This window comes from Hylaeus anthracinus, unplaced genomic scaffold (genome assembly GCF_026225885.1).
Source record: "Hylaeus anthracinus isolate JK02 unplaced genomic scaffold, UHH_iyHylAnth1.0_haploid 11985, whole genome shotgun sequence".
In the NCBI taxonomy this organism is placed as follows: domain Eukaryota; kingdom Metazoa; phylum Arthropoda; class Insecta; order Hymenoptera; family Colletidae; genus Hylaeus; species Hylaeus anthracinus.
In genome coordinates, this window is record NW_026534333.1 from 9,424,752 (window position 1) to 9,449,709 (window position 24,958).

A 24,958-nucleotide genomic window follows, 5' to 3' on the forward strand; every position below is an offset into this window, starting at 1 on the left:
TATTATTTTGGTGGATACTGCAGAATATGTTCATCAACTTCCCCAAACCGAACCTTTTAACTTTCATGCAGAGCCACTTCGCCTCGACGTTCAGAAGAACTCCGACAACTGTACTTAACTGATGCACGTGGATCCCCAACTGCATGCAACGCGAGGAGAAACTCCCTGAGATACTACCTGGAATGCCAACCGCGAATCGATGCGCGATGCCACCCGATAAAAATTCCACCTCACATACGGAATACACGTCTGTGGCTCAATGATGAAACAAAAAGAACGTCGATTGATTTTTACCTGTTCTTCGAGCTTTTCTCTGCGCAAGCTCGCGTTTATTTTTCACGTTTGTAATACAGCTTACTTGGAACAGCGATAATGAACTTGATATGGGAATGTGTATGTATTCTCCATGTATTTGTTATGATTATAAAAAAGACCTAAATATTATATTTTACGTTGAACAATTTACACATGGAACACATAACACGTTTTTGTGTTTATTTCAATAACCATCGATACTATCGAAATTATTGTATGCATATAAAATGAAGTTTATTAAATTTTGCAGAAGAAGGGTAAAACAAATTTTTCTTCTGCTTCTTATAGTTCTGTAGATATTCGCTAACAAATGTACATAAAATTTCGTACATATTGTACGTATACTTGTATATTCTGTACATTTTGGATATACACAAAGGAGTAAATGCATATTTTACGCGCATAAAAGTCGTTTCGCATGTCTTACTTACAGAAGTATCCATAGTCCAACGATGCGAATATAGATTGTCTGAAAGTAGTTTCTATCGAGGAGGATACCGCGGACATGAATAGTTTAACATGAAAAACAGGAAATAAGACAAACGCCATAAAATGTAAACAGAGAATTTTTCCTTAAGATGTCAATTGCAATATTGAAACTATGCTATACTAAGAAAAACTGACATTATATGAGCTAAATAATTGATCATACACCCTTCTAACGGAATAGAAGCACGATAATAATTTTGTTTAACTTTGATGCAGTGATTTATAATTGAGAAGTTCAGTGGACTCACGCATGTCGAGATGTCATATGGTATCGACGCTTCATGACGCGCCAAATCTCCCAGCAAATGGCCGTGTAGCAAAATGCCATAACAATCAGGGGTAGTACGAGAACCAAGACGAGCATGTAAACCTCATGTGCACGCCATAGAAGTCCAATATCCGAGTCACGAACACACCAATAGGCGGTTACTCTCAATCCCACTAGTTTGTGTGTCTGGAAAAAAGATACGTATGATCGGTGTCGTAAGACCTTCCATTAAATCATTTATATTGCTGTAGTCTAGTATAAACGCTAGTAGCTTCTATTAGGTGAAAAACTTCTCCTAAAGTGGATCGATTCGATCCTTTGTTATGGAATAGTAATGTCAATGAGTAATATTGAGTGGTCGAGTGATTGTTAACACTGTAGTTATTTCTTCTTTTTTTTATAAATGAAACTATTAAATATACCTATGTTTATCTTGTAATACTACCTCTATTACTGTATTCGATGTAACAGCTACTATTATGAGACTGAATTCCTTGAGCTTTGAAAACAATGAAATCTAACATTTTAATTAGTTTTTTATCCTAAATGTAAATTCCGAAAATTTATCTCCTAATATTAGTTGTTCTTGTATTTCATTTAACACTCCTATCGGAAGACAGCTATAATTTGAAAATTTGCTGCATATTTAAATTGTATATAATACAACACAAAAGGTCCTAACGAAGGAACCTCACAACTGCCAGAATCCCATAAACTGAAATACCAAGAGAACTTAGACGACTAATTAATGAAACTAATTAAAAGCGGAACAATATAGCTTTCGGCACTCGCGCGGAACTGAAATTAAAAGTATATTACGATCGTAACAAGTTTTGTATTATTTCTCTTAGGAAATTAATTTCAACGGGACGCAATATTCAAGCCTGTCGAGACAAAAAATACAAACACTGTACCAACGGGTTGCAGAAGCTGCATCGCTATTAAAAAGAATCACGATATTCCAGAAGTGATCTACCTATGCAGGTATACTTTCTTCTGTAAATGCATTAATTCTTTCGTCCCCCTGCTTGTTTGCTGCTTGCCACATGACTGTGCTTGTTTTTATGGGAAAAAAGAGGTTACATACGTAACATACGTAACCTCTTTTTACAAAATACCTAGAAAATAGACGCAATCATCTAAATATGGAAATCGCTGAAAAATCCCTGGAAAATGTGTCGTAAGGAAGGGAACCTAATTCGAATGGAAGCTAACCCAGAGAACGATTTCGCTCGATTTTCCGCCTGTTGCTTGCCCGATCTTGCCCCTCGGCAAAGTGTCTTCTTAACGCTCTGGTAAACAGACGTCCCTGCCATCGCGAAACGAAAGGATGCACGTCGATTTTGCAAGCGTTACGTATCTCTTTGTGAATATCTTCAAGGATCAGCCACATGGAGTATCGAAAATCGAAGTGGTAGAAAGATGAGAACCTAATTTTAACTAAATCAACATGGTAACAAAATAACGCTCTGTTCAATTTCGTTGAGTATTATAGAAATTTCGCTGACTATTCGGCATTATCTGTTTCAAATAACTATCATTCTCAGCCCTCACCATTACCAATAGTACAAATCAATTTCGAACTTAGAATGAAACTCTAGGAGGAAGATCTCTAGGAGGAAAACCTCTAAGAAAGTGGAACAAAAATGTTAGGAAAAGTGAGAAAAGGAAGAATACAGGAAACATTGTTAATGAAATTTTAATCGAGTGAACTATTACGATATTATTTTTGTAAGTAATGTTCACTATTGCAAGATTAAACAACGATCGACATGCTGTCAATTTTTGGATAAGTGAATAATATCAGACTTTTATGTAAATACACGCACTTTCAAATCATTGTTTTATTAAAACTATTTTAATAAAGCTGTATGAAGTGTCATCCTTTAATCACAAGACCACGAGGGCGTAGTTTCAATGATCTTCTTTGAAACAAAATTATCGTTTACCTGTGTGAAGATCATTGGAATCCCAAGCAGGAACGACGCTACCCAAGTTATAATCACGATCTTACGAGCTTGGCTTATTGTGCATGTATACTGCGCCCTCATCGGATGAACTATCGCATAATACCTGAAACACAAACGGAATTTCCAATTAGTTAGGTGTCGATAACTAGGAAGTGACAGCCTTCGCGAACTTCCAACTCCCGCATTGTATGTAGAATCGATTACGGCGCGGCTAACAACTTCACGCGAGTGTAACTCGTGTAGTGGATTTGCACCAAGTGCAGGGTGTCTCGTTGGGAAAAGGTCTATTTAACATCGTCATTGTTTCGAGTTGCCCAGAGACACGTTGTTTGCGAGACGTGTATTGAGTAAGAAAGTTTCGGAGTAAAAGTGATGCTGTAGAAATCGCATAAAAATACCTAGAAGTATTAAGATTGAAAATCTTTTTATTTGCGAACAACCGAAATTCATGTCCCATTATATGGTGAAAAATGCTGCGAGGCGATGAAATGGGTGGGTAGTAACAGAATAAATATATCCCGTTACACAGCTTGTCATGAGATAGTTCAAAAGTGTAAAGTGTAAAGTGTAAAGTGTTGGTGATGGTTTCTGTGCATTTATCGTATAAAAATTTGTACGTGTAAGGAGATTTTATTGTACTAACATAAAGATGTTCCGCAACAATTATGTCTTAGTGCGTCACAAAGCAATGAAGGGGTTTTCTGAGAAAAAAATGTCCTGTCGCGGAAAATCATTACGTATGGTACAGCAGGTAGCTATTTTCAATCTCTCCAACTCTTGCGTGTGCGCGAAGTCTGTAAATTTTTATCCTTAAAAGTAGAGCTATGTCTTTATTATTAGAGAGGAAAGAGTCAAACTAATGTGTAAATTAAATTAATTTTCTGTTGAAATAATTGGCCCCAAAAATTGCAGCGAAAGCAGTTGAAAATGCAGTAACTTACGGAAGAAGTTTGAAGTATATACACCATGTCAGATTGATTGGTTTGGTAATTTTAGTGTTAAGTACAATGTTCCCTTTGGGTACGTGAAATTACTAAGGTGAAAGGTATCTGAATTAAAACATAAAAAATCATAAAACGAGATAATAATAGAAATAGAAAAACAAAAATATACAAAAGAAAATTAAGAGTAACTTAATATATAATAAATAACTTAACACTTCTTTCTACCTCTATCCAAGAAGAAGTTATTGCAACCATTAAAGTCACATCAGAATTTATAAACGTTGCTTCCTATTATGATATAAAATAGTGAAGATATCAAAGTTTCTATTGTAAGACACCATACAATTTATGTATTGTGTTCACGATTTTATAACGGTTTCATAAATATGTCACCTAACACGAATCCTGGAAAAACATGAAAAATGATATTTCCAGCGCTGCGCGACGAGGATCGAAAGTTTTCGTGTGGCAAATCCTATAATTCTCGACAACGTGTTTTCCGTGACACCTCCTCGCGCTTGGAGATCCCGGAGATTAAAACGGCCGTGTTCCAGAACGAAAGAGGCAAATGCAAATAAAACAAGGAAAATATATTAAGCAGAGACGATGGATCGGAGCAACAGTGCGAAAAATCTCAACGAACGCTCCTCGCTTTATGACCACAGTTATTTCCGTTCCCTCTGCATTTTTACTACCAGTCCTCTTTCTCTGTAGACGCATTCGCGATTAAATGAAACAAAAAGCTCGTCATCGATTATCCATACCCTTTACGGTACAACGCAGCCGTGAATATTAAATGTACCACGATCTCTACTCAGTCTGTTGATCAGCCATCTTCTGCCATTAAATAACTCTCGGATTTTAGTGTTTGTAGCAATATTCAAGAAACTGCTTTTAATAATGTTATTGATATTGTAAAAATGAGTATAAGGTGCAATTATAAGCAAAATTTTATATATTTCAATTTGACTTTAATGCATGATTATCTATAGTCTAGTCATGACCCAAACACAATAATCACTACTGGTTTTAGATCACATTGTATAATATTGAACAAGGACATCTATTTAATTTGAGAACCTTAATAATGACCCCTGAGTCTAGCTTCCCCTAAGCTTCACTATAAAATTGTTTTTACAGTCTCCGGGATAAAAACAGAGGAACCGAATATTTTTCACGGAAATGAAAACGAAGAAATAACTTTTAAATACGGATAATAATGTTTTAATTTTTTTTTGCGACGCTGTCAGGCTCTTCAAGCGGGGTTGATTATTTAAGGATCAGACGCAGCGTTCATTCCTTTAGTCTAACTGTAAAATAACAGAAATTTCCGGTTCGGTGCAAATTCCGCTTTGACGAATGCCATGTGGAATTTTAAAACGAAGGTATTTGCTCTCCGTGTCGCACATTCGAAACACGCATGCCGAACAAACTGTTAGTTAATTATGTCTACATTTCTATCTGAAAACTTCGTTGAAAATAGTATAACTGGTCGTTACCATTCTCTGATACTTTTAATGTACATATTTATTATAGCTTATAGAACAAAGAACGCGAGACGTTGTGTAAGATTTATCCGCTTTGTTCTCGGCGCGCATCTCGCTATAAACAATAGATTACACGTCGGGGTCGATCGATTCAACGAGCCAGAAGAGGCTCGATGATAAGGTGGTTCAATTTCCCCTGAAATGAAATAAATTTAAAGCATGGCCGCGCGTCCCGGGGAAGAAAGCTGTTGGATCACGCGTCCGAGGCGTCATAGGGGTCTGTTTTATCGGTTCTCTGTTAAAGCGAAACGTGAGCAGCAAGCTTGAGCCACGATCCCTCGAGACAAATCATAAATTTTACGACCATACGTCTGACCATCGGTTCATGCGAAATTTTCTAATTATGATGGATGGTTTCGCTGCGAAAACTTGGAAGCCAGAAAAAAGCATACAACCGGAGGAATTATTCTTGGTAAAGTAATAGATTTTAACGACGCGAAACGTGTTTGCTCTGAAGGATACATGCTTTACCTGTATTATCGTTAAACATTCAAGAATTATTATTAACACATTCGCGATCGCCAGATATTTTACGTTTCTAATACAGAGTACTGACGAGAATAATAAAATTCTGAAGCTGGACATCGCGAAAGTATCGTTCGGGCAAAGATAACAATTACAAAATATGTTTTGAAATATCAATGCTATAAATGTGTAATGTATACAATAAAAAGATTTTCATAACTTTTTCGTAACCAGGAATAGAATTTGAAGTGACATGAATTCGCATCAGTGGTCGCGAATGTGTTAACTAAAGAAGTTTAGCACTGTCTATGCGAGACATGTTTATCTTCGGGATCTTTATTGGTGGACGCTCCTCGATCAAAATTGTAGACTTCAGATCAAAAAGTCCAAAGGATCGAAGTACGTAAGTAAGTAAGTAAGTAAGTACGGAAGTAAGTGAAGCTTAACACTAAACCTACTACAGACGGTTAATGACCGTTTTCAAACTTTCGTGCAGTTTCGTATATAAAATATATAAATTATACAAATTAGTTTGATATATTATTCAATGTAGTAACAAGTGAAATATTTTTATATTCGATTAAAAAAGGCGTTTCTAACGCACGTCACTTACTGATAAAATATAGGTAGCTTTGGTATTAAAAATTGATCATGATCTTGTTTTAATTTCGCTTTTGACCTTACAGTAATTTAAAGACATAATTTTCCTTTATTCTACTTCAGCTTCCCCTTAGGACTAAAGTTATAGAAAATAATGGCAATCGTTTCGAAAACTAGACCTGTATCCGTACATGTGTAAATAAATTTTGAAGCAAAAGAGAACTGTACACCGAATTAATTTGTACACCAAATTTGTACAGTTGTCTGTATCCGTCGATATTCCAGCACTGGGCAGATACAATCCTTTAAGGAGACGCACGGCTAATCGAAGGAACGAAGAAACAGGACGCTCGACAATCCCGACTCGCTCGTAATCTGATCCGAAATGGAAACGACAATTCGGAGCCCTTCGCGTGCTAATGGTTTTCGAAGGGCGTCGAAAGAAGAAGGCAAACGAGTCTGCTGGAATTACGACCGGGAACGTAAGCTTCGAGATGAATTCGCCTTTTTTTTTTAGAAGCGAGTACTTCTTCGAGGGAAATGGAACCAGAGGTGCTTGAATTCGGTGAGAAGAACCTTGGAATGATTTTTATGCTGATCACCTTTCAAGAAGGGGCGGACTCTCTGATCCACGTAAGATTTTCTTCGTCGACTGCGCTCAGTAAAATTGTTTTAGAATTGAATCCGAAGAAACGATTCTCATAAATCGACTGCAAAGTACGCACGGTGCACGCTGGAGCTGCGTCTTTCGATAAACAACTTTGGGAAGAGTTTAGAAGCGTATAGAAATCAACAGGGACGAATAAGTGGCGAGACATTCCAACTTTAAAATAGAATTATCGATGGTGACGGAATTAGAATTTTGTTTGGTTGAAATGGAATTAGAATGGTGCTAAGATTAGGAACACAACTAGAAATAGGATTAAATCGATTAAAATAGAATTAGGAAGATAGTAGAATTAGAAGAGCAAACGAAATTAGAGTTAGGTCGATTAAAGTTGAATTAGAGTTGCGGTAAAATTAGATACACAACTAAAATTAGAATTAAGTCAGATAAAATGGAATTAGGTAAACGAACAGAATTGGAATTGGATTAGTTAAAAGAAGAATTATGATGGCGATGGAACTAGGAAATCAAACGAAATTAGAATTATGTTGGTTAAAGAGGATCTCGAATAATGGTAAAATTAGGGACACAATGAAAATTAGAATCGTCGGTTAAAAAAGAATTAGGAAAACAGAGTTCATGCGTACAGTCGCATCGCTCTTTCGAATCTCAAATTTTTTAAATAAATTACTCAGTTCATGTTTGCGTTCTTCAGAGAAAAGAATCAAGAAAATGTTTTAGCTGTAAATTAAAAATAACAAATAATTCTTTTTCTATGGTAATTCTTAGTGCCCACAGTGCACTCGAGTCGAGTCTGCCAACGAAATTCATTAAAAATATGAAAAATTGCGAAAGAACCGTTTAAGCATTAAGTCGTTTTTATTCAATTTACAAATTAAAATTGAATTTTTCTCAGGCTAACGGTTCTCTGGAAAGGAACGTGTAAAGTAATTAAATTATTAAAAGAATTATTAAAAGTCTTCATTTTAGGATTAAATTTTTTCCTCTATCAATTTTTTCTACCTCCTGTTAGGAAAGATTTAATATTTGACTTAGCTTTTAAAGTAAACTGAGGCACAAAATTGAAAAATGAGTAATGCATGTAACGTTTCTCGTTACATGGCAAATAACATATTAGCCTCGTTGAGAGTTGAGCCTCGTACAAATACTTACTATGTAGTGTAATAAAAAGCCTAGATCAATATACATATATTAATATAATAGGCATAGAAATTGATTCTGTACATTTGTAACGTAAACTTACCATTCATTTATAAAGAAGAACCAAACGAAAAAATTTATTTTAAAAGCTAAGTCAAATATTAAATCTTTCCTAACAGGAGGTAGACAAAATTGATAGAGGAAAAAGTTTAATCCTAAAATGAAGACTTTTAATAATTCTTTTAATAATTTAATTACTTTACATGTTTCTTTCCAGAGAACCGTTAGCCTGAGAGCCAACAAATTTGTAATCTTCCCTCAGTTACGTATTCCAGTAGAACTTGAGGTTCCGGATTAGATTGAGGATTAGAAGATTAGTATTTTAACGTAACAAAATAACGACTGAATATTTATACTTAAACTAGTGTAAATATAAAGGCACATAATTAATTTCTATACCTAATTAAAGATATTTTTTTAAGACTGTTTCTAAATCGGATGATAGTTACAGTGTCAATCAAGTACTTATGACTCAGGGCGTAGGGAAAACTCACCAACGAGAGTTGCAGCTATAAATAAGCTGCCTTTCAGGGAACTCGATGTAGCGCATCAATTAAGTAAAATTATGCGGTTTGTCCAGCGACAGTTAAGTGGTTTCTCGAATTTTATTCCTCAAATAGTGGCTCGAAGGTTCGACTACCGTTTTCTTTCGATACATTCGATGGCGCCTGTCGATGCTACGTAATTTAAAAATATTCTAAACTAATATTTAGTTTTCAGCGTTGTATGTATAATGTTCAGTTATTCATACAAAATGAGTTTATTTAAGTGATTGCGGACATTCAAGAGACTTGGCTGCTAATGTTTATCCAAATGCATATTTCTCCGAAAAAAATGCACATTTTATATGCGCGTATGATATACAGACTTATATAGAAAATACATACAGATATGCTGACTATATGCATTTATATGCAAATATTCCGAATAAATCCTATCTGTGTGGAAATTATTGTTATCGTCATAGTGATCGTCACTGTTTATAATCACTTTCGTCATCGCTAATTATCTCTGTCATACACGATCATCGTCACCGACGTGTACGATACGATAAACAATGTTATTAAGTATTTATTGCCGAATTGTCTGAGAATCGATTCAATTATACGCGAATTATCATTGTATTCACCGTATTCACCATCGTATTCATCGTTCAGAGAAAAACACGTTTAAAACTTCTATTTTACTTTGTGCACGTCGATATCGTAATATCTTTATCTTTCTTTGAAATATTCAACCGTAAATGGATAAAATAATTGCGAAAACCATTCTTCGGTTTGCTTTTCCACGGATTTCGTGTAAGCGATCCAGGACAGAGGTAGAAGCACCGACCCAATCAGTTTAAAGAACGGCGGACGTAAAGGAAATAATATCGTTAGGTTTACCTTTCAATCGACATTGCGGTTAACGTGATGACCGAGCAAATGGCCGACACGCTCTGCATATAATGCACCGACTTGCATAGGAACAGGCCCATGGTCCATGTAAACGAGAACAGCTTGGCGACCTAGAAAACACGACCGATATCTCGTTAGATGATACACAATTTTCTTTGAAAATTCTCCGAAGAGAGGAAGTAAACGATACACGCTTACAGTTTAGATGTTAAGTTCATTTTCGTAAAATGATGACCAGTACTGATCAGCAGTAGTGATCAACTGACACCTGATGATTTTTTTTCTTTTTTCTTTGTTCTTATTATTTTATCATCATTATTGCTTATATTCCCCTATCTTATTACCATATTTTCGTGTCTTTGGTTAAGTTTAAGTAAATTTATTTTTATAATATATTAAACATTTTAAAATATTTTTCCATTGCATTTCCATATTTATTATTTTCCTTAACAAACCGTATCAATTCAATTTCATTTTTCCATACGAAATACACAATTCTTATATAAATAAACCTTTCCTTATCAATTCACGTAAATTCTATTCATGTTACTTCGGATTCATATATCTTTCTGTATCTTTCAATCTATACGTAAATACATTTTAATTCTTCTAAAGAAAACCAACTCCCTTTACCAAAATGTCAAGAAAATTGTAATTATTGCTATTAATAAATGTTTCATTGTATAATCAAAATCAATAAACGTAATTTTATTTTACTTATACCTTCAACAACAAAAAACCCGTCACCTCGGGGTTCATTATTTTCAATAACGAAACTAATCTTCAAATCGTTGATTCTTATATAGTCGAAAGTCGATAGTCGAAATGGCGACAAATTATTCGCGTTTCTTGATTATTGCTTCGCTCCGAAACCAAAATATTACTTCACCCAGACTGTGAGCTTTTATACAGACATTGAAAGTATATCGCTACTGACCCGAGAAAAGTCTCAAAACAATACGGATGAGAACAAAAATCGTATATCGTACAGCATAATGAACCACGCATTGAAGCAGAAGAAAGAAAGTCACGGAGACAAAGAGAGTACCGAGAAACGTTCTCCGTGCTTGAGCGTGTTTCATCGACCCCTTTTCGACCCAAAAGGTAGAAAAAGATACTTCATCGGAATATGCACTTTGAAGCTGTTAATGAGCACAAACTCTAATTTCGAATCTCTGCATTTCGGACTGCAGACTCGTGTCCTCGGCACGGTGACCACTGCGAGTTTCATGCGACTAAATTAAAACGACCGACGTAATCCCACGTTTAATGAAAATTTATCTACAGAGCGATTCACGTAAATATGATCACGTAACATACATATCTGGAGTTTTTATCGGTGTTTGGAGAAACTGTTTATAGCAGAGTTCAGACAGGTGTGAATAAAATGATAGGAAAAAAATTGACGTTAGCTTGGTCACCAAAAATTATCACTATACATTGAAATAAAACATTGTCGTTAATCGTTACCGTTGTTAGTATTCGAAGTCATTATTGTCATTCATTGTTACAGGGTGAAATAGAAAACAGGATATGCACAAATCTCACAAAAGGAATATATTTTGTTCGAAGGTGGACAAACTATGATAAGCTAAAAAGTTGTCTCGAGGTCCTATATTCTGACATTTCAAGACCATTGACGTGTTTTGGAGTGGAGTATATTCATTATTATAATATTGCTGATAAAAAAGACAAATCCAAACGTGTGTGATATATTGATCTTCTGAAGCGTTATTCTTATAATGAGTCGTTATAATAGTCATCGTTAGATTTTTACGTATCTATAGGAAATTTGAATGTGTAAGAAAACTACAAAATGCATACACTTAGCAGAGTAAAATAAATTCCTATTTAGTTTCAATTTTGGTAGGTACGTTTGCAATGATATTATTTTTACATAAAGGCCCACAGTCTAGTCGTTATATACAGTCATCTCCACCGCCAACGTCTTCGTCATTATCTTCATATTCGTCGATATAACTTCGATGCGTAGGAAACATATTCGATTTTACATTAATATTCAAGTTTTCGTGACATGGTTGAATAAATCGAATATAGTATCACCGTCGCATCGTTATTTTCGGGGTGATAGTTGTTATTGAGTCACCCTCGGGCAACGGTGCTCCCAGAAGAAAAGAGATGGCCTTTCGCCTTCACCCAGTTCGAGAGCAAGCAAACAAATGGAACGAAGAAGAGAAATCGACAACGGGACGGGGGCCCTTGTTTTCATTTCCGTGCATGGAACGCGGAGGATCGTGCAAAGCCGGGAATTAAGTGCGTGATCCTCGTTCCTAATTCGGTCTGGCGAAAGTCCGTCGGGAGTTATAAGCGTTGCGCGGACAAGGGAACGCAAGAACACGATGATCTCAATTGCTCCGGTTGACGTAGTTCTTAAAACGCCACGGAGCGACGTGATCCGTGGACGCCGGCTCCGAGCGGAATTAACGAATCCAGGGCTGCGAGTTTAGCTGCAACGAAACAAACTCGAGCTAAGGTCTATCGAGGAACAAGATTCACGAGATACCTCGTCGAAAGGACGAGAAATCATTACAGGGGAAATTGTGTAACGACTATTCGGATCACTACTGATGGTATAAAATCGTAGTGGATATGGTGACTAGACTGTGTATTCTTATGCATTTGCATGTTTTAAATATAGGTGTGCATTTATATGCAGAATGGATTTAAAGTTACAGGATATATTCGAAAAGGATAGATGTTGTTATTGCTATCGTCATCGATATGTCACTGTCGTTAATATCAGCATGTGTCTGTGTATCACATATATGCACCATGCATCCATATTGCATACAATATATTATACATACAACAGCAAAAATATACATATGTGCATACATATGTACGTTTGCATATGTGATATATATAGTGATATATATGTATATCGATGTCTAATACAATGTATGTATTATTTTGTGCATTATATACATATATATCTTATTATAGATATATCTGTATGTATGTATTAGATAGAGCAAAAAGTAATGTCGTTTCTTTTACATTAAATTCAAACTTTCCTATAAATTTCTATCTTTAATTCGTTATATAATCGCCCTCATTGCCAACAGCCTTTTGTCACTTAGTGTGCAAATTTTCAATGCCAGAAAAATCAATGAGCTGATAAATGATAAACAAGTATTTACGATGGCAAAAACGACATTACTTTCCAGTACACCTAATATGAGTTATTGTATTTTATCGTACTATTTTATAGATTCCCTAGTATATGATATTATTCACTTGTGGCCTTTGATTCAATAATGATAAAACTGCTTTCAGTGATCCCGACGATAAATTGACGGATAAGTGATTTCTTGGGAGAAAACTCTCGGCGTTGGAGAGATATCTTGAGTCGAAGATGAAAAAAGATTCGATGTCAGAGAAGCGAGGATTCAATGAAGGCAATCAACTCCGGCAAATAGCGCGGTATTTTTGACGTCGAATCCAGATCCGATGAAATGCATCTGAAATCGCGGTGGTCGAATATGATGAAAAATGTCTGAGTTTCTTTATTACCATATTCAGACGAGAATCGCAGTGGAATGCATTACATAAATGAATACTATGAATAAAAATTTGTAATCATTTCTTGACAGCGGTTCGACTGTTACTTTTTGCTAAATTTAATGAATAGTATGCCTTGCAATATGGAGTGTATGTCTTCCTCGTACTATGCAAATTAATATCGATCAGTAGTACGAATCAACGATAAATCAACCCGATGAGAAAAAAAAGAATTTTCGTACAAGCTTGCAATATTTGTACCAGTGATAAAGAATTCGACGTTAAATTAAAATATACGTTAAAATAAAAATATGAAACGAAATTATATTACAAAACACGAAAAGGTTCCTCTGAGGACCAAACAGAAACTTTTGAAAATTGTTAGACTATCTGTTATCATGTTGTTCCTGGTGTATTTCGTTTCCTATAATTTAATAAAGTATCTGCATTTTTGCCAAAGGCAACAATAAAGGTACCTACATCGACAGAATCTATTTTAACGATAATATATATCAATAAATAAATTCTACAAAGTTCATACAAAAATATTTTTATATTCTTCTTAAATAGTATTATCAATAGAAATATATTGGAATCCTTCCTTATTTCATAGACCTCGAAAAGAATTTCTAAAGTATGCTTAATTTTTCGATCGTCACATCTGAAAAACCCCTTAAAAAATTCATTGAACGCTCCCGTTCGTAATTGCAACGATTCCCGTCGTGTTATTCATTTTCACGCAGTCGGAACGCTACGTAATTTCATTCCGCTGCCATGAGAGCACGGTTTAATCAACAGAATCAGTTCTCAAGGTTTCTATTATTCTTGACATCGCCCCGAACAATACTTAGGGGCTGCGTGTTTGGAAGTCTGAAAACTGCTAACTAAGGAAGAAAGAAACTCTGATTACTACCAAATTATTAACAAACTCAGAAGCATTTCTCTCCCGTGTAAGAACAGTAATTTAAATTAATGCAATTAGCGTGCAGTTTAGTCGATTAAAGTAATTGAATGCAGGCGAGCTGCAGTGTAACGCGATTACCGTCGACAGGAAAATTGCTGCTTGACGATCGTCTTGGGTACAGATTAGTTTTGCACTTCGGTGTAAAAAACAAACCGTAATTGGCCTGCATCACAATCGGTAATTAAATTGATATCATCGCCCTGAAATTATTACGTATTCGAAGTTTCATGAAGACTAACATTGATAGAACGTTTACGAAATAATATGTTTTATTATAAAAAGTATCTTCATGTTTTTATATGTAACTTATATTTATAGGTATTTATAGGTAACAGGCATTTTAAAATTTCTGGAAATAATTCAATACTTTATTATTAATATTTATGACAGGAAGAAGAAACATTTTACTCAACCAAATATCGACACTGGGTTATAGATCCTGGATGAATGGACGTAAGTCGAAAATGTGATAGAAAGAGGGCTGACCCAGAAGACAAAGACTAGAAGGGCAAATATAAATAACGTTAACCCGTCGCGCGCTATAATTAAGTTAATCCAGCGTGTATTGTCGTACATTGTTATCATCCACGTTGCATCATCGTATTACGCAACAACAGGTTTCCTAGATGCGATGCTAGATCGATATTCCTCGCGGTGGTATTGCCTTTTCGGCCTTTGCAACGCGAACGCGGTGGGCGTCATTGCTATTCAATTCCCTATCTGGCTCGTGTAACGAACTTCCAGCAAAGTATCGACGAACAATATGGGCGAGCAGATGAGGATATAACAGTCACGTGAAATTCGAGATTTTTGTCACGAAGCGAAGATCTTTACGCGTTACTATCACCTGAAGGCATCTTGAGATACTTGTTGATTCGAGAGCACTGAGTTAGCAATGTGTTTGAGCTGTAAAACCACAATAAAAACGGCGCAATTAGATTCGAGGATAAATTAACCCTTTAGCGTTTCGACTACTTTGTAAAATAACCATGTAAACGGTAGTGGGATACGTTGAATTATGCTTCACATTTGCTATAATTCAATTAGTCGTTTCCATTCGCGATGGCTGTCTGATATGTCCTTTCCACTGATAAACAGAACGCAGTGTATAAGCTTTAACCTAAAACTACGGCATAGGTAAGCATCTCAATAGTACTTTATCGAGAACCATCCGCCAACGACTTGCCATTCTCATTATTCAATAATTAGCTGCCACTGCAGAACGACTCTAAACCCCATAAAGGCAAATTATCCGTGAGATAGTTGACGTAAGAGGGGATTAGAGGGAACCCGACTGCAGATTTTACAAGAACAAATGGCATCATCGAGAGTTCGAGTACATACGATGCAGTATTACAACGGGACGGTTAGCGTGCAGTATGCTTCATGCAGCATCTAGGTTCTATTTTTCAAGTGAACGGAGTTAAACGACTTCGACTCGATCGACTTTGACTTTGACAAATCAACATTTTAATTTAATTATGCGCGTGATTTCACTGAAAAACTAACCTGATCGTTCAAATAAAAGTTCAAGTAAAATAATCCAACCGTAAGAATATCAATATTCTTTTATTTAAATAATATTCGAATACCTATAAAATAATAGAATATTAAATTCATCCAATGATACCACTATAGTATAGTACTATAGTATGATTTATATCTAACTCGGTAATTGAGAAGAAAGAAGGAATTTTACGAGACGAGTTACGAGTTAATTAGTGAAACGCTTGAAATATTATTTCTTTTATCGCGAAAAAATCTGTCAAGCAACCGTAGAGACAACGAGACAATTATGAAACACCGCTCCGTTGATAGACCTTTAAATACCCCTGATGTTGTGTCACTTTAAACGTGAAACGGAAACCTTATTATACTTTGTGTACGATAACTGGTTTACCGACTACGTTCGGCGAACAAAATTGCGTTAATCGTAAGTAATTATTTGAACGCGTTAGCGGTATATCGTTTCAAATAGAAGTAATCGTATAGGAAATATGGGTTAGGCGGAAAAGGGAAAATTGTACACCGCGCTTGTAGCGAAATTGAATGCATAATGTCCTAAATAACTTTTGTGCAAGTAACACAACGAATAACAAGGACTGTCTACGAAAAATTGAAAATGAATTTGACGAAAGTGGAACAAGTATGAGTACGAAGGACACGTAGTACTTAATATTTACAGTTACAACTAGAAATTAATCTACTCGTTTTATGATCTCCTACTTTTACGACACGATTGTACTTCTTTATTTGTGTAATGTTTGATTTTAATATTACCTTTATCCTGTAATTAGTATTTGAAGGATCACACTTCGTGGCAAAAATGTAGAAACGGTTTTAAACGTAACTACAGCTTAGTAAATTTTTATTCCAAGATAAGAGCACCAGTTTCAAAGCTTTGTAAAGCATTTGTTAAACTTAGTAAATATCTTAAACAACTTTCACAGTCATCATTTATTTACTAGTAGCTTCTTCGATGCACTTTACGTGCACTTGTGACATTTTATAATATATCAATGTCGTTGAAAAGCACTTGACAGATGAGATGTTTCTGTTACATCAAACGTTATTAATTAGACCTAAACTGAAAACAGTCATGCCAACATATGATATAGTGTAAAATATCGAGTTTACACTGCTTTATTAGCATAATTTCGATTAATTTTTATTACTTTCGTGCATTTCCTTCGCCGTAGTTTTCTTCACGACTGATGGTTTTCCGTTGTTTCAGAAACTGTCAATATCGCGGGCCTTTTTCGCCTGCGAAACTCATCCTGCACGCTACATACATCGATAGCTGGAAATCGATAGTTTACCCTGCCTTGGACGGACGTCCTCTTTCGATGAAAAATTGCAAATGCTGATTGACTATCTGTCAATTTGTTCACATCGTGACTGTAGCAGCGATATACGTACCGAAGCAATTCCACGGATTACAGTATTGGAAAATAGAAGTCGGTCGAAATCTCCTCGTAATTATCGATGTAATTGCAGGGCAACAATCCGTGGCAGTACATTGTTATGGACAAAGGTCAGATGGAATTATTTGCTACCTGATTTCATCGATGACGTAGCGACGACAACAATAACGACTGATAATGTATCATAAATGTATGAAACGACTCATTCATTTCCTATTTCATATTTATCACTTCCTGCTTCATAGACTCGTAAGTGACAAAAGATAGTGATTTATTGTAGATAGAGTTAACTCGTTTCAGTGAAAAGATACATCAAATATTTCTCTATTGTTTTTTATTTTATTCTTATTACTTCTTCTTTTATAGACACATAAAACAGAAAATAATATATGAGAGACAATAGATACCAATTTATAAGTAGGTTTGACTCGTCTTACTTAAAAGACACGAGTAAAGGCATTCGTGAATAAAATATCTCTCTTTTGTTTCATATTTCTCATGTATCTTTTCTCTACTACTTGGACACATAGAATTGAAAATAATCTATTGATAGATATTTGACTCATTTGCCTGAAAAAGCATTTTACTGACTCCTCGGAGCTGTCCAAAATAAACATTTCTTCCAAAATCAATAACTCTTTTTATAATTCTCACAGTGAGTATTATACATATAATGAAAAGTATAAATTCAACAGATCTGTCACATTTAAATAACGTTGAAATGTTAATGACGCTAATATGCACGTAACATTCAACGTGGCATTTCCAAAAATTATTATTGGTTATGAATAAATTTAAAGCGACGGCTAAAATCGAACGATTCGATAACTTAGGAAATTTAATTTTCGCCAAACCCAGCTTGGCTTTAATCCGTTTTATGCGATCGAATTTAACGTACAAACTGAATTTTAATTAACAAAATTATGAAAATATTAAAATGGACACGTTTATGAAATTCAATTAATAAAATATGCGAATTAAGTTTGATCCGATACACAATATTCATATATGTATGTGAATTAAAAATTGAAATATTTAGCACGATCAGACATTAATTTGCTTATTGTCGATTATTTGCAATTTGTCGATTACAATGTCGTTACAATAATACTTTTCTATAGTATTGCATTATTTTGAGTTTCCTATCCAAATATTTTCTTGTATCATCAATAGTAGCTTATTTTCGTTTTTATTGAATTTTAACTCAATAAAACGGAAAAGATATTTTACAATTATCATTCTGATCTAAAAATCAAACAAACAAAAATTTATTTCAAAATAACAAAATCAATTTTCGTTTGAAGTACTAATTACCACATCACTCTGCTAATTGAAAAGAACCATAAAAGAATTCATAAGGACTGTTGATCAAAGCTTGTTGATAGCAATATGCATTTTACATGATACAAAATAACATTTCGTTATTATTAAAGTAGCGTACCACGACAGTAACTCGAACAATAACGGCTGTTTGTTAATAATGGCCAATCAATTAGTAAAATTAACTACCGATGTTCGCGCTGTAACATCGCTGAAATATGCCCGTGTATTTGAAAGAGGATGTTGCTCGGAAGTAATAAATCCGAAAACGCGGGCCACAACTCTATTTGTAGTGGTTTCGTCGAAAGCGCAACTGCGCCAGCACTTCATAACTAAAAGCTCTACGATTCCACGAGAAGCCTGTAAATGCTTTTAAAGCGAACTTGTCTCTTGCAATGTGTAATCCTTATGCTCTGTGAGAGCTAGTTCGAATTTGAAAATTGCTTCCAGTGGAATTAATTTATTCGTTGTCCCCGTAAACTTTCTATATTACATTTATTAACCACTACTTCTCATATACATGGAACAGAAAATAGGAGAAGAGATAAATGATAGTATCTATTATTTTCTATATTTTTACCTATTAAAGCATTTCTTTAAAAAAAAACACACATAACGAAAATGAATTAATAAAACATGTTTAAATGTTTAACGAAGTTACGTAAAGAATTTTTCCAAAGGCCTTTAAGATTTTCTTTTTTAATAACGACTACAAAATAACCCTTTTGGCTCTTTTAGCCATGATGGACACTTTAACATCACCTTGTACGTTTTATAATAATCAAATGCACCTTCATTCAAAATAAACCATCAGATATATACCATGCCATTTATCGTCCATTAAAAGATAAAATCCTAAAGTCCCTGTTGGAGAACAGTAAATAAATAACCCACAAATTCAGGAGTCAAACTTCCATTTCGACTCGCGCTTTGCGTTTCATAAGTGGTACCTGGGTACTAGACTTAACTATCAGAATCAGCGAGGGGATATGCTCTCCATTTCCATTATGCTGTTTAGCCGAAGTTATCGTTACGGAAGCGATGCAGAACTCCATCGTGCGCGAGCACCATATCCATTGACTACCAACATTCTCGATGGAAAACATAGCACCTAGATCGATTGCATGGATCATGGTTTCGCAACACCTGATAAATCACGAATAATACGGGGTCAACTGGGAATGGCTAAGAGCTGCGCCGTCGTCGATACGGATCATAAATTTCGCGCAACGATGCTGCTTTTCAGCCAACATTTATACCGAAACCAGATAACGCTCCACGCCGTGACCGCGCGTCGATCAAAGTGTTGAGAAATTGTGATGGAAATCGATATACTCATACACGCAATAGCGCAACGATGGGATGCGCGATGCAGACACCTTGTCCCATCAAAGGATTTACAAAATATGGTCTTCAATATTTAAATTTTCCAATACTTCATACATGACGTATAAAGGATTTCCCAAAAAGTGCTACGAAACTTTGGTTTTTAATCAAATACAAATGGAATATATCCGATTTATTTTAATGGAAATTGTTTCAGTGAATTTTTTCAGTGAATCAATTGAAATCCTAAAGCCCCGTTTCAAAAACCATTTACAAAAGTCTATTGAATTTCATTCTTTTATACAATAAATGAATCATATATTTTCTTGTAATATTTCGGATTGTTGATTCTATATAGATTACAGAAAAAAGAATTTTTATTTTTATTAAATTATATATTTTATTAACATCTGAATATGACCAATAGATAATGCAAAAGATCCCATCCTCCACCCTGAAAGAGTTTGAAAAAGAGTTTTCGAGATTTGGATTTCTTTGTATAAATATCGTAATGTATCTACCCAGTAATTAGCGAACTGTACTAAAATTAAAATATTTCACTTACGAAATATAAAATCTCACGAAACTTTACGTATCGATAAACTAAATTAACCTAAACGCTTCTACCATCTAATTTATAAAAATGAACCTTTCGACTTAAACATTGTTAATATAATTCCAAATTTGTCTCATTAAAACAACGTGAGTACAGGACTCTATAATTTATACTCTCGTATACAGGAGACTCTGCTGCATTTTATTTTGAATATCTAACCACCACAGGTCAGTCAATGTAATTACCAACATCCACGCGTTCTACAGCTGAGTTTTAGCTGAGGCGCAATATTCTAACAAAGGAAATTGACGAATAATCGACGAAAAATTCCAGGAAATTCGAAAATTCTGCGATAAAACGATCGAGAGCAGCTTCGAAGCGATAGCAATTGGATTTACCTGCTCCTTCGTGCTACGAATTTACGCTGGTAATTTATCTTCGCTGCAGGATACACCGGATAGCCGTGAGCAGCTGGCAAGAAATTACGCAGAAAGACAAAACGTAATTATTCGCTGAAATTGCAAGCCTTTGACGCTAAGAAATTTATAACGTCACTAGGGAATGTAAGGGGAGCGGTAAAAACTAATTACGACGGAAAGCTGACTTACCGAGAAGACTTGCGTGGCTTTTTTGTCATTGAAAGGAGAATGTAAGCTTGCATCGTCTGCACAGCCGGTGTCGTTTTGGCTCCTTTTTGTGCGACTAACATGCTGGGAAATCCAATAGAGCCTGCTTTATGCAAACTAGCAGGAACACACACGTGTTCAAAAAAACGTATCTTTCGGTTCACGGGATCGAAAAAGTTTTTATCGTTCAGCTTTTCATATTTATGAAGCAGAATAAATAAATTCAATGTTTTCATACAAGATCACGAGTCCACTGTGATTTTTATTGGTAGTTAGCGTTAATTTTTTGGAGTATTCGTTCATCTGAAATATTGTAAAATTGAAAATTTTTTTATTTTCAAACAGTCGAAATTCATATTCCATTGTATGGTGAAAAATGTTATGAGGGAATGAAATGGGTGGGTTGTAACAGAACAAATATGTCCCGTTGCACACCTTGAAAAGTGGAAGAGGAATGCGATGAAAATAGAGGACTGCAAATAAAGAAGAGAACGCACAATATGATATTTCAGCGATCTAGGGGGACAAAACTCTTACGTGGTACAATATTTCGGAAACTATTAGGCCACCCACGCACGAAGCTACTCAAAAGAAACGTAATTGGTTGGTGACTGAAATCACAAACTAGTTACTTATTGGTTGGACCTGTAGCATCGTCAACTTTGGACTCCCATTTCACACTTTTAAAACCTTTATGGACTGATGTAAAAGACATGCAAATTTCGCCTGAAAGTAGTCAACAACATCCAAAAAGTGAGGACAATCGACGAGGTTCGCTAAAGCGATGTTCTTTGTAAACATCCCCATTCAAAGTCAAACTTTCACCGCGTCATCCGAACTCCGCATCATCCGAACTCCGCATCATGCACACTTCATCCTAGCCACCGCATCTGTCAACTTCCTCAACTTTGCTGTATCTCATTACCCCATCTCCCACTTTCGAAATTCTTAAAACTCGTTAAATTTTCTCCGTTTATGCAGAGTCAGTTCTAACTTCCAGTTACTCGACCACTGTCAGAGATGGCCGAAATTTTCCCCTAGATGGAAAATTCCAAATAAACGGTGAAAGATAAACAGCTGTTTTAATCGTGAATTTAATCGTGAATTTAATCGTTAAGTAAAGAATTTCAATTACAGAAGTGAATTTACATAATACACTTAGATCTCAGGTCCACTAGCAAGATATATATTATTAATTTCAGGTACGTTAGTGTTCATTAATAATTTTATTTCAGGAAATTTTGCAACAATTCTCAGATATATCTTCCAACTGTTTATTTTCGATTTTATTCCAACGTGGTAGCCGTATTGTGTTATTGATATAACAAAGCCTTAAAAAATCAAAAACAAATTAAATGGTGGCATGATAATGACGATGTGAAATAAATTATATCTATAATGTATAACCACATTTTTTTAAAAGCAAGAAGAATGATCAAAAATTACAATAAGAAGATACATATATATATTTCTTTATATTTTAATTTATCAATGTTTTTTTATTAATTACATATTATAAAATTTATTTTATATTTGTACCATCACCCTACCATTCGTTTCGTTTATTTTGTTTAAGGTTGCGATACTGCTGGAAAATTGTAAGCCGCTATTTATGTCATACTTTGTATAAACCACAGATGACTACTAAATTTCCATTATTTTTGCGAATGTTCCATTACGCATGTTTGTTTGAAAGAATATGCGTGACGTGACGTCACGAGGGATAAATGGAACGACGAAACCGTGATTACCGAACCAGATTTATGAGCAGACGAGGCAGGTTTTAAGATGTGCTCGCGCATACATTACTCGTGCGACGACAAAGGAGCGCGAACGGTGCGTGAACCGGCTTGAATAATGGAGCTCCAAGCAAAAATATGCAATTTTTCCTCGGCGAACCCCAAATATGAGAATTTCTTCGCCCAAGGGGAACGTCACGACACAAACGCGTTTTGTTAATATTAACTTTGCAGAAGATGAGATTGTGACTAGCATACGAGGCTCTCGATTCTCTGACAATATCGTCCCTTATTCCCTTTAACTTTCGCTGCGTTGTTACAATTTTATTCTATGGATACACTTATCTTATAAATTTTCAATTTTCCCTGGTCTTTCGAAGGTCAAAGAGAAACTCAATATTCCCAGAGACTCCACGACATACGATACTCAATAACATATTTCTCTTTAATAAATAAAATTATCAGGAAATGCTTACATCAAAAACGTACGAAGTACGAATCATTACAATAATAAGATACATAATTCATACTTAAACTCATACATAAATCACATTACTATTAATTATATAATCATGATATTCATTCAATAGAATTAATTATTTCATTCGATGTACTGTAAATTGTTTAATTTGTGTTCATATTATTCAACCTACATCTGATATTTCGGGTTGCAATATTCTCATGATTATTACTTCGTATCTTTTTTATTATGTTTCTTCATAATTCTTCTCATTTTTAAAATATGTTATTTTATATCGTATCATTTATTTTATGCTTGTACCATTGTCCTACCATTCGTTTTGCAATTTTTGTTTTTCAAGGTTGTAATACTACTTAAAAATCTCTTCTACCCATAGCCTGAAACGTATAAACAAACAAATAAAATTAATCTTGCCTTTCCGACTGTACACACGTCCAAATAAACATTGAACAACCATTCGTGATTAAATTACTACTATCAAAATTCCTTAATGCAATTCACTCCCACATACAATTCGTGTTTTCACAGGAATCTGCCGAAAGCAAAATGCTAGGAGGAGCAACCATGAATTTCACGGCTGAAAAATGTGAAAGCATGTCCTCCTCTCGTATGAAATTCTGAAGCTAGGAGCGTCGCGTCGCAGCCAGTCTTTTTACAAGCATTCTAGCTCATGCTCGTGATACTGCGGGACTGATGCAAATCTTCCCTACCCAGATTAGGTTCGCAATTTTTCTGTCAAAGCAATGCCACGACCCAAAAGTATTCTGTGCCGCGACACGTTCACCCAAACTCCCAACCGAGTGATTATATCGCCGACAAATAATCGTGTTACACATTCTAGAAAAACGTCATTTGTTCCAGGCTCAGCCAAATGTGAAATTGTCGCGAAAGTAAAACGACGATAATGTTTTCACGTGAAATCATCGCGCGACAACTATTTTTCGTTGGTCCGATTTCTTAAAAAATGTCTCGCGGTAAAAACGGGTTCAGCAACAAGAACCATTTCATGTCGCGCTCCTTTAATTTAAAGATTTCTTTTATGAAAAAGCACTTCGCCGAGATGCTGAAAATTTAATAAAAATTCCGTGCGTTTGTAGAATTATTTTTTCCCTTGCATTCTCGCCCCTCCCAGGACTATTCACGTAGAAGGAGACGGTTACTTAAATTGTTTTTATTTCATTACGGAGATATTTTGCCACGTCGAGCTCTCATTATAGGGAAAAATCTAATAGTGTGATCGAGAGATTAAATACTTCTGAAAGGGCCCAAGAATAATAAGCGTCTGGGTAAAAGAGGAGTCGATCGCATCCTAACAAAATACTCCGTCGCTATTGATCCACTGCTTCGAACCGAGTGGTTGCAATTCGAATACAAACGAGTATAGTTTGATGGCGTTCTTGTTACAGTAACGGGCAGTAATCTTTTATATTTTCAATTAATCGAAAAATCGATTGAGATTGAACAAACTTATTTCGATTGCAATTGGAATTAACCTTCAATAGCGATTAACTGTTTGCTTTTAGAAAGCAGTATTTTAATTTAAACCATTTCAATCCTATTAAGACATATATGTTCCAGTGAATATATCTAGTTCCCATTGACCAAATTACAATTAAAACTCACAAGAAGATATTTAAAAAAAAAAAAAATGAATAAAATTTGCACAGAGACAAATTG

At 35.1% G+C, this 24,958-nt stretch overlaps 1 protein-coding gene across 7 annotated transcripts in view; it reads right to left on the minus strand.

The window, feature by feature from the left end:
- LOC128887345 (QRFP-like peptide receptor) overlaps positions 1 to 24,958 on the minus strand; it is a 79,640-nt gene that overhangs the window by 14,294 nt on the left and 40,388 nt on the right. For 6 of the 7 annotated variants that reach the window (XM_054143150.1, XM_054143147.1, XM_054143145.1 and 3 more), the window contains exons 4-6: positions 9,812 to 9,933; positions 3,022 to 3,145; positions 1,053 to 1,258 (exon numbers count right to left, since the gene is read on the minus strand). In XM_054143150.1, the coding sequence (XP_053999125.1) occupies positions 1,053 to 1,258; positions 3,022 to 3,145; positions 9,812 to 9,933 (452 nt within the window). Of the gene's footprint in view, positions 1 to 1,052; positions 1,259 to 3,021; positions 3,146 to 9,811; positions 9,934 to 10,871; positions 10,982 to 24,958 lie in introns of those variants that run through there. The other variant, XM_054143151.1, reaches the window with a different exon arrangement.